Source organism: Chiloscyllium plagiosum, chromosome 45 (genome assembly GCF_004010195.1).
Source record: "Chiloscyllium plagiosum isolate BGI_BamShark_2017 chromosome 45, ASM401019v2, whole genome shotgun sequence".
NCBI classification, from domain to species: Eukaryota; Metazoa; Chordata; class Chondrichthyes; order Orectolobiformes; family Hemiscylliidae; genus Chiloscyllium; species Chiloscyllium plagiosum.
In genome coordinates, this window is record NC_057754.1 from 2,596,230 (window position 1) to 2,607,051 (window position 10,822).

The 10,822-nt window shown below is 47.3% G+C and overlaps 2 protein-coding genes across 10 annotated transcripts in view; one reads left to right on the top strand and one right to left on the bottom strand.

Annotated features, from left to right (window-relative positions):
* LOC122543815 (speedy protein 1-A-like) overlaps positions 1 to 5,029 on the bottom strand; it is a 29,125-nt gene extending 24,096 nt beyond the window's left edge. For 2 of the 5 annotated variants that reach the window (XM_043682617.1, XM_043682610.1), the window contains exon 1: positions 2,249 to 2,354. The gene's annotated coding sequence lies outside the window, so the exon portion shown is untranslated. Of the gene's footprint in view, positions 1 to 2,248; positions 2,355 to 2,649; positions 2,731 to 4,962 lie in introns of those variants that run through there. The other 3 variants (XM_043682612.1, XM_043682615.1, XM_043682616.1) reach the window with 3 other exon arrangements.
* The window catches only part of syvn1 (synovial apoptosis inhibitor 1, synoviolin), a 39,007-nt gene continuing 31,125 nt past the window's right edge, over positions 2,941 to 10,822 (top strand). The window contains exons 1-3 of one of the 5 annotated variants that reach the window (XM_043682604.1): positions 2,941 to 3,095; positions 4,245 to 4,578; positions 9,594 to 9,686. In XM_043682604.1, coding sequence (XP_043538539.1) covers positions 4,447 to 4,578; positions 9,594 to 9,686 — 225 coding nt within the window. In that variant the 5' untranslated portion in view covers positions 2,941 to 3,095; positions 4,245 to 4,446. Of the gene's footprint in view, positions 3,096 to 3,207; positions 3,789 to 4,244; positions 4,579 to 9,593; positions 9,687 to 10,822 lie in introns of those variants that run through there. The other 4 variants (XM_043682606.1, XM_043682607.1, XM_043682608.1 and 1 more) reach the window with 4 other exon arrangements.

Genomic DNA, 10,822 nt, shown 5'->3' on the forward strand with positions numbered 1-10,822 from the left:
TACTTACTGAGGCAAGTGAAACATTGCCCAAGCTAGAACAAAACATTCCAAGCCCCGAAGGCAGCTGACATTAACCATCTCCAATGGCCATTTGAGGGGAGAGACGCACAGAATCAAGACACTCAAATAGTCTAACTGTGACGAATCCCATTCTTTGGCTAATTGTGGCACCTTTTGCACACACACCTGTCTCTTTCCATACACGAGAGAAGTAGGCCACTCAGACCTTCGGGTCTGTTCAGCCGTTCACAAAGATCATAACTGATCCAACTGTGGCCTCCTTTCCACATTCCTGACTACTCTAGTGCACTTTAACTCCCAGATGATCAAAAATCTGCTTCTGCCTTATAAGTGCTCAAAGACTTTGCTTCCATTGGAACTCTTACATAAAAAAAAAGAGAAAGACTCCACCTTATCAGAAAAAAATCTCCTGCCCAGCCAAAGTAGTAACTCCACATGCTTAAATGACCCCAAGGTCCAAACGTTTTTGTCCATCCTCTCAACAAATGTGGATATTGGCAAAACTAGCATTGGTGGCCCATCTGCAATTGCTTTTGAACAGTGTGGCTTGGCTTTTACGAGGCACTTATCAGTGAGCCATATTGCTGCAGGTCTGGAAACATTTGTAGACAGGGACAGCACATTAATTTCCTCATTCAGAAGGCACTGAAACAAATGTATTTTTACAGTCATGGATAAAAATGTCACCATGAGATTACTCAGAGAAAGGAAAAAAAACAAACAAGAAAAACTTATGAACAACAAATTGGTCAAATAAATCATGAATACCTCAAACTGTGGATTCAGAATTATGTACTTCAAGAATTACATATTTTAATTAAACTGCTCATTTTCCCCCTTTAGGTAGCATACAATTCAAATTTTATACCAAATTGAAAATACACTAGTTTTCTTGTATTTATTCATGGATAAAGACATCACTGCCTGAGCATTTATTACTCCGAGACAGGCAGTGAACTACTTTCTTGGACCACTGCAAGCTGCTATGGTGATATTTAATCCCAATTTTGGAATATTAGCCTGGGGTCTCCAGATTACTAGTTCATATAGACATACCAGAGGAGAATCACAATCCTCCCCCTGCCCACCACATCCACCCCTCCTTCCATAACCTCAGCAACTTCAGCCTCCAGATTATATAGGTTTCACCTCATACATTTTAAACTCTTTCACAGAAAGAGTCCCAGAAAAAGTCACCTCATTTCTTCCCAGCAGTTCCTCTTCATACCCTCTACCTCCCCAACCCATCATGTTCTTCCTATTTCATCCCCACACATTTGCATGTCTTTCCTAACACACTCCCACATCCTTCCCTTCAGCCCAAGTCTGTTCCATCTTAATGTCCTTTCCCCTCAATCCTCATGTTCTATCACTCATTCATTCCACCATCCTCCCAATAATTTCCTGTGCCTCCCCCTTCAACTTGTCCTACAATCCATCCCTTCCTTTTTATTCTTCCCCCTTAGCTCTTAACATAATTATTCATTCACTCTACAACCCCACAGCTTTACCTTCAATCTCTCTCCCTTCCAAACACCAAGGCCCTTCTTTTTACTCTCTGCCTGTCTTGAAGGATGTTCTCAAGGAACAAGGATCTCAGAACCACATGGCTAGTGTAAGTACACAGGTTGGGTGTGCCATTGAGATAAGAAACATCTTCACCCAGAAAAGGGTGAAATAGTGATACTATCAACCACAGCAAGTGATTTAAGACCCAATGCTTTCAAGGAGTTATAGCACTTAGGATCAAAGAGTAGAAGAACAGAACAGGATATTGAGTCAACTGACCACATTGAACTGAAGATCTAACTAACAGACACCAACCCCCCAACTTTTTATTTGCAGGCGCAACCCAATTGTGCAAATTCTCTCCAAGACCCACATTGTGTCCACTCAGCACCTCAATAGCCTACCTCACTAAACTTCCTGCTCAGCCTTCTTCCACAACACACCTCACCACACCATACACAACTTATCACTCACACCCCCATTCTGTTATTTGAAGCCTTCAGCCCAGCAGCCAAATGCCTTCCCTTAGCTACTCCCAACTTGGCCAATCTCCCCACCACCAGACCCTCATGTCCAGCCTTCCTCCTCAGGTTTCTAACCCCCAACATACCCAGCCTCAACTCAACCCAACCCCTTTCAACACCCAACACCCAACACTTAATCCCTTCAGCGCCTCAGCCCAATACGGCGGCCATTATTGCCGTCGTGCTACTCGCACCTGGACTGAGGCACGTGCCGCACCTGAGCCGGCGCCCAGCCCGCCAACCGGCTTTTCATAGGTTGCCGCCGTGCTGAGGTCAGCGCGTCGCGACCAATGGTCGCCCTCCGACCTGAGCGCCACGCCCCCTTCGTCCCGGCAAACGCCGGTCCGCTGCCCGCCCCTGCCGCACGGTAACCATGGCAACCACCGGCCCGCCCCGCCCTGACGCACGGTGACCATGGCAACCGGCGCCCCGCCCCTCCCTGCTGCACGGTGACCACGGCAACCAGCGGCCCGCCCCGCCTCACGGTGACTATGACAACCAATAGCTCGCCCCGCACCACCGGCATGGCTCCCGCTGCTTCCACAACAACAACAACATGAACATCCCAAGAGGAAAGAAAAATGAAAATCTCAACCATCCGAAGATTCCTCCATTCCGTCACATCATAACTTCTGTTTCCTAAAAATTAAAAATGTTTTTTTAAAAAAAACGGTGCGTGGAGTCACGTGCCCACGCCCCGGTCACACGACGCGGTATCCCATTGGTCTAACAGCGTGGAAGGGGAGGTCGTGGCTCCTGATTGGTGAGCGGGGAGGCGATCGTCTGGCTGTTCCGATTGGACGACGGCCTCGCGGAGCTGCCGCGCGTTCATTCGTCGGCGGGCCGACCAATGGGAAGCGGCCACGGACTCGGTATCCTTGATCTATTCTGGGTGGGAGGAGTGAGGGGGATTTCTACGCCAGCGGACAAACAGGAACGAAAAAAAAAATAAGTCGCCGACTGGAGGGATTGGGGATCGAGTGAGAGGGTTGAGCATTCGGAGCCGTCGTGAGCGGTAGCGTCAGCATCATCGGGGGGGCGGTGAGAGGATTCGGCTTGTCGCGCGCGTTGGGGTTGGGGGGGGACGGTAAAAGCACGGGCACCGTGAGAACGGAAGTAGGGGACGGTAAAAGAGGGCGGACGCCTTCCCTCCCCCCACCCCCCCGACCGGAAGTGAGTTGTCTGAAGACATCTCATCGCAATCGGAGCGGCGGGAGGGTGTCCGGTGGTCGGTGAGTGCCGGCCCTTGGGTGTGAGGTGACCCTCTGCCTTGCCCTCGGTCTCCCCTGCGGCCACTGGTGGGTGGGGAGGCATCCAACGCCAGTCCGGCCGAACCCTCGCAAGTGGCGTCTGTGGGTTCAAGGCTTGGCTGCCCCTGAACAGGGGGGTGGGTTAGTGTCCACCCCAACCCCCCCCGCAGCTGATTCCTTAGTCCCCTTCATCTGTTTAAGATATCTTCCCAGCTTTTCTGCTCCCTTTCCCTCCCTCAACTACTTGATTTGGATGTCTTCCCAGCTCCTCTTCTAAATCCTTCCCATCCTGTTTTAAAAAAAGTTTCCCCCACTCCTCTAAAACCCATCCGCCTATCTAAATAACCCCGCCCCTCTAAAACTTCCAGCTGTTTAAATATCTCTCCTCTGACTTTTGATGGTTTGACATATTCCGTGTTTCGCTTTGAGGAGAGATTTTGGGGTAGTGATAATGTGACTGTATTAGTAATCCAGAAGTACAAAGGTAAGGCTTTGGGAACAAGGGGTTACATTTTTCCATGGCATATGGTGACATTTTAAGTTCAATTTTTTTTAAATTGGTGTTTAGAGTTGGCCAAATATGACCATGCGATCACTATCATTGTTTTAAAAACCATCTGGTTTGTTAGAGAAAGAAATCTATTGTCCTGATTTATCTGGTCTACATCTAACACCAGTCTGACAGCAATTTGGTTGACTATTCCTGAATGAGTCAATGGCTGCTAACCTAGTCAATGATATCCACATCCCACAAATACATGAAACAAACTTTAAATCTTCTCCTTACTACTCTTCAGCTGTTAAAAATGTTTCCCTTCAGCTCAGTTAACTCCATCATGCCCTATCTCACAGTCTGACCTGCTGTGAATTTGCATCGTGCTATGGATTCAGAATATTATGGAGATTGTGATCATCTGTGTTTCTCTTTCTATTTAAGCAGCTGTGGGATCCCCAAAGTCTAGCTGAGGAGTGCCAGCAGATCACCAAGTGGTCCTCATTCGGAGCAACACACCTCCCCTTTAGGAGGGGTGGTGAAGGACTGACTTTTTTTTAAGAAAAGAAAACATTTTGCCAGGGCCCAGTTCCGGGACTCAGGTTCCCGGTTAATCTCCAGCAAGCTGTTTCCCGCGGGGAGGGACGCGATGGTCCGATCGACGTTGGCCACCGCAGCCAGCCTGGTGCTCACCACAACTGTGGTCACCCATGCCTATTACCTGAAGCGGCAGTTTTACCCTACTGTGGTGTATCTGACTAAATCCAGCCCAAGTATGGCGGTAAGTTTGGAAGCGGTGTGGCTGGGGCAAACTGTTAGTCCCTCCATCTTTTGAGTACGTTTTGGATTGCTGCACAGATGGAAAACGATTAGACCAGTTGATAAAGATTAAGAAACAGCCAAGACTTGTTTTAACAAGATGCCTTTACATCCAGTGGTGTAACAAAATTCTGGAACTCCCAGACAGTGTGGCAATTGTCCCTAAAGTGCACGAATTGCAGCAGCTCATCACCGACTTCTTCAGGGCAAAATAGGAATGCTGGATAAATGCTAGGCTGAACTAGCATCAATCATATCCCTTAAAAACTTTTAAGAGTGGCTGATGTTGTCAGAAATGTGGCAGAATAGTGACCAGTGATTTGGGTCGAAAGATGAAAATGCTCACCTGGTTTTTCTTCGAAATAATGGGCACTAAGGACTAGTGGATTCTCCATTCAATGTTTGAACTGAAAGCACCTTCCAACAATGCAATGTTTCCCTTTGTGCTGGCCACTAGGTGTGATGGCACGATTTTACTGGTCAAGTCGCAGGAGGGTGCATTATTGAACTTTGGTGTGAACGTGCTACTGCAGCACTGTTGGGGGAAGAGTGGGATTGGCTGGGAATTGGGTAAGGTGCCACCTTTCTGGAGTCCTAGGTAAGATCCATTTGCAGGAGCTCACTCAGAAGTCACAGGAGGAGTAAATTAATAACCTGGAAGAAGGAAAATGTTTAATGTTACCTGTGTTACCAATTGTTGGACTGCTTTTTGCTACATTAATAGGTGACGTTGATGTGCCTTTCTGTACTGTTTCTGTAGTTGATTTATTAATGTTTAACTTCAAGAGCTTGCATGACTAATTTTAGTGAGTTCGGTGTGCTTTTCATTTGTGGGTCTCTTGATTTTTGTGGCTTGGAAAATGGAGCAAAGCAGTTTTTGTCAAGGGTAAGCTAACTTGGTAGGCCTATCGATTTTGAATTTTCAGGACAGAAATATCACTCATGATCACTCATGAGCATGATCTGTTGCTCCTAGCCAACAATTCCTAATTTTTTGAGTTTCCTACTTTGGTCTGGCTTTCTGGCCTTGTTTTGAGTTTGTGATGTTTTTGTGGGGTTGTTGTTTGTTTTGGCAAGTGCTTTGGTGTGCCACACAGCCATGTGGTTCCAGTAGCCTGGTGTACTGTATGGAAAGATAGAAATTGGTGAAACCCAGTAGGAGAGAAAGCAGAATTAACATTTCAAGTCTGGTGACACACTTTCACTGCTGAGTTTCACCAGCAATTTCTTTTTTTTTTGTTTCAGATCTCTAGTTCTTTGTTTTATTTTGCCATATGGAAAGAGCCCAATTACTCATTTTGAGATACATGTGGGCCTTAAGTTGACTGGTTGTTTTGAGGTAATTTTCTATTTAGTATTTTAACCTTGTACTTGAGTGCTAGAATGTTAGTCACTTGGAGATTCACCCATGTGACACAAACTGCCACTGTCCCAAAAGGCACTAGTTTGCAAAGCTCCTTCATTGTTCCGTGGTACCTTTGCCAAGCGACCGCAAGATTTGTCGATCCCGACAGGCTTGTCAGTCATTGTTATCTTTGTGACCAAGTGCCCCCCCGCCCCCACCCCGCTCATTATTGTTGGTTTGCTTTTTACCAGAGGACAGTTGTTTAATGACTTGGGGTGGCATGGGGCAGATTACACATCTGGGAATAGGCTGCCAAGAGATATAGAATATGTGCCATTGACACCAGTCCCCCAGCCCAACCAGTCTGCCTTGGCATTTACACTTCGTGGTCAAATCATGTCACACCAAGGCTGTCAACGTGGGAGTTCTGGCCCGAATTGTTAAATGGCCGATCAGACTCGAGAGTGCGTCTGTTCCAACGCAGTTCCAGTTGCTCTTTCCTCTTGCTGCCACTATGAGGAAGAGGAAACCTGGGGCAAACCTCAGCTGACCTTCAGGCCCCAAGAGCACAGCATTACGTATTGCTGAGAGTCTCGGTCCCGAATGAGAACCTCTGAACCCTCACGTACTTCAAATGAGAGGGTGTTGAATTTTTATTACAGCTGATCTTGTAAAATGACTGGTTTCTGTTCAGATTGAGACTAATCCGAGTGGCACTTTGCAGTGGATTGCAGGTTTGTGCAACCTCCTGTGCCCTCGTCAGTTTCCTTGCTGTAGTTCTGGAGCTGTACCCAGCACAAGACAATATCTTGGAGGGAACATACGCTGACTGCTTAGAAAGCATCTTCTAAACTCTGATACAACATGAAGGAAACTGACATCAGATTCACAGGAATGCCACTTCCAGCCATTCTTCATCCTAAAACTATAGCACTGTTTGTTTGCTGTCACTGGGTCCCAGTCCTGGAATACATGCCCTAATTGTATTGTGGGTGTCTCTACACCCCCTATGGGACTGCAGCAGTTCAGGAAGGCAGCTCGCCACCTTTTTATTTTTTTCCTGGGGCAATTAGGGATTGGTGATAAATGCTGACTCAACTAGGGCTGTCCACATCCTGTGAAAGAATGGTTGGTTGGAAGTGGTCATTACCTGGTATGTGGCATAAATGTACTTAAACTTATCAACCCAAGCCTGAAAGTTGTGCAGGTTTAAGATGTGACTTTCAGTAAATTTTCTGTTTCTGTCACTGTGTTAATTTATAGCAATATAAATTAGTGGGCGGCACGGTGGCACAGTGGTTAGCACTGCTGCCTCACAGCGCCAGAGACCCGGGTTCAATTCCCGACTCAGACGACTGACTGTGTGGAATTTGCACGTTCTCCCCGTGTCTGCGTGGGTTTCCTCCGGGTGCTCCGGTTTCCTCCCACAATCCAAAGATGTGCAGGGTCAGGTGAATTGGCCATGCTAAATTGCCTGTAGTGTTAGGTTAAAGGGGTAAATGTAGGGGTATGGGTGGGTTGCGCTTCGGCGGGTCGGTGTGGACTTGTTGGGCCGAAGGGCCTGTTTCCACACTGTAAGTAATCTAATCTAACATGGCCACCCTTTTTTTTTGCATAAATGCCCAGTGGTCTGTTTTGGCTGAAGGAGACATTTTGGTGATGACTTGCCGTGGCATCTTTATTATCTTTGTTTGGGAGGGCAGAGGAAGGCCACTGAGGAGACAAATCATCTGAATATTGTCCTATTGCATTGGGAGTCCTGGCCTGGCTTGTTTGCAACTCGAAGTCAGTTCCCGTTTCAAAAACAGGAATTGCTGGAAAGGCTCAGCAGGTCTGGCAGCATCTGTGAAGAGAAATCAGAGTTAAGGTTTCAGATCGAGTGACCCTTCCTCAGAAGCTGTTCTAGTTTCTCTTCTGCTGTTTCTGCCTCTGTGAATGAGCACTGCTGGTTTACGTGAGAGAAAAACTGTTGAGCATCACGTCCACCTGGGGGGGGGGATTGATGAGAAGCTTTATAAGCTCCCTAGTTCCATCTTTCGGAAACCATATCCTCCAAACAGCTAGAATTAACTAATGGTGCAGTGCATCAACTAAGGCTGCAATTAGACATTTGGATTCCCTTCTGATTTCCTCCCCCTGGTATCGCTGCATTTATGTTCCCTCATCAAATGCCCCAGTTGTCTCAGAAGCCAGTTTAATCTTCACTTATGCTCTGTGCATTTCATTTAGATTCACAAAATCTCTACAGTGTGGGAGCGGGCCATTTGGCCCACTGAGTCCATACCGACCCTCCAAAGAGTATCCCACCCCCTTGTCCTTTCATCCTGCATTTCCCAATCCACCTAATTTTGGCACTGTGGGAGGAAACTGGAGCACCGAGAGGAAACCCACACAGACATGAGGGAGATGTGCAAACTCCATATGGTGCCGCCCGAGGGTGGAATTGAACCCAGGTCCCTTATGCTGTGAGGCAGATGGGGGCTAAAAGTAGAAAGCTTATTCCCGACAGGTCAATGACTGGGTGCTAGAATCGGGTGGGTAGAAAAGGCAAGCAACGTTATCCTTTCTCTGTGCCCAGGAAGGAAGCGCCCAAACAGCTTCTGGAGTTAAATCCAGGAATTTCTCTTCAATCAAGTCGTGGCTCATGGGGATTGGGGACCGAAATGCTGGGTTCCTCACACAACCATCATTGTGACACTGAATATTTGGGTGACATCGTGGTGGTATCTGAATTTGTTAGGTGCTACAAAGTGAAGAGGAGCCAGGGGCCCTGGATATGTGATCATGGGTGCTGGGCGTTTGAAGTTCAGATGATATGAGGGCACTGGCAGGAATTTTAAGAATTTGCAAATTTGCGAGTTAACCAGGAAGGAGCTGCAAAACTTGCTGTGGTACAACTGTTCCTTTCACCCTTGGAGTGGGGATTGTTCTGAAAACCGAGGTGTCTGACTTCCAATAAAATTGGAGCTCTTCTGCTAAACAGTTATCTAATGTTGAGATGTGCAAGTATTAAAAAAAATCTCTCCCAGGAGCTGGTGTGCAAATACAGCACACGTGGTCTGTTGCACTCATTGTCTTTTCATACTTTAGGATAATCAAATCCACAATATCTTGAGACGGGGGCGGGTGGGGGGTGGGGAGGGGACTCTTGCAACCAACATCTCCCTTTTGGAAGAGTAAACACTGTCGCCCTCATCAAAGATATCATCAATGATTGATTGCGAAGCTGCCCAAAGGAAGATAAGTAATCCACATGCTGTTAGTGCTTTTCTTTTTGGAAATTATTCCCGCAAATACCTGGTTTCAGTGTTGGCTCATGGCATGGGGTGAAAGGCGCACACACACCAATCACTAGTCTGTCCACTTGTATGAGCCTCCACTTATTGTCTCATTTGGCACGTGATGGCTGTTTTGTAGCAGCACTCCCCCTGCTGCTGAGCCAGGGTTGCTGGCCTGAGTTGCAAACTTCCTAACCCAGATGAAACAAGCTGAAAAAAATGCCGATTGATCTGATATTTGGTCACTTAGCTGCTGGGGCGTCCCCCGTCATTCAGTTGCAGATTGGTTTTGCCAGCAGTTTTACCCAAACGTGTCTCACCTGCTGCTTACTCTCTCTTTATTTTCCTGACCAGGTGCTGTACATTCAGGCGTTTGTCTTGGTCTTCCTCATCGGCAAGTTCATGCGGAAGGTGTTCTTTGGGCAGCTGCGTGCTGCAGAGATGGAGGTGAGAATGTAACAGCTGTAGCAATCTCTGGCCCTGGTGGGCTATTGCAACCTAACTGCGGAGAGCCAGCTACAAAGTTGTGCAGTTGGTGACTAGGCATGTCATTTCCTCGGTTATCATTGGCACATTGCTGTGGCAGTGCATTCAGTCACAGAGAATTGGGTTTAGACTTGAAGGAACTTCCAGAGAAAGTGGTGAATGTGGGTCCAACTGCCATGTTTAAAAAATGTTGGATAAGGAAATTTAAGAAATGTTTGGAGGGAGATGGACCAAGCGCAGGCAGGTGGGACTAGTTTTCTTTGGCATTATGGTTGACATGGACTTGTTTCCTTGTTGTATGGCGCTATAATTTTTATTAAAGGGATTAAGGGCTACGGGGAGAGTGTGGTAAGTGCTGTTGAAATGCCCATCAGCCATGATTGAATGGCGGAGTAGACTTGATGGGCCGAATGGCCTTCCTTCCACTCCTATGTCTTGTAATTTTTGCCAGACTCTGAGGAAAGGACAGGGCAGAGAGGTTGAGCTAATATGGGTACCTAGTTCAAAGTGTTGATGCATAAGCCATAAATCAAGGAGGATTAACAAAACAGCTAGACTGGGTTAGGAGTACCGAAGGAAGGAAGCTGTTGGCTAAGTCTCTCGAGAGCAGTGATCTCGTCCCAGCTGGAGTGTTGAGGTGGGCTTTTGTGAAAGGATGCACAGGGAATATACCATGATGTCTCCAGGGTTGATGACGCCACTAGGCTTGTTGTCTTGATTGAAAGCCAAATGCTGAGAATGTTGGCGAAATTTGGTAGGTCTGGAGTTTCCACAGATGCTGCTAGACCTGAGTTTCTCCATTCCACACCTCTCCCCTCACCTCTATCCAAGGCCCTAAAGGAGCCTTCCACATCCATCAATGTTTTACCTGCACATCCACCAATATCATTTATTGTATCCGTTGATCCCGATGCGGTCTCCTCTATGTTGGGGAGACTGGACGCCTCCTAGCAGAGCGCTTTAGGGAACATCTCTGGGACACCCGCACCAATCAACCACACCACCCTATGGCCCAACATTTCAACTCCCCCTCCCACTCTGCCGAGGACATGGAGGTCCTGGGCCTCCTTCACCACCGCTCCCTCACCACCAGACGC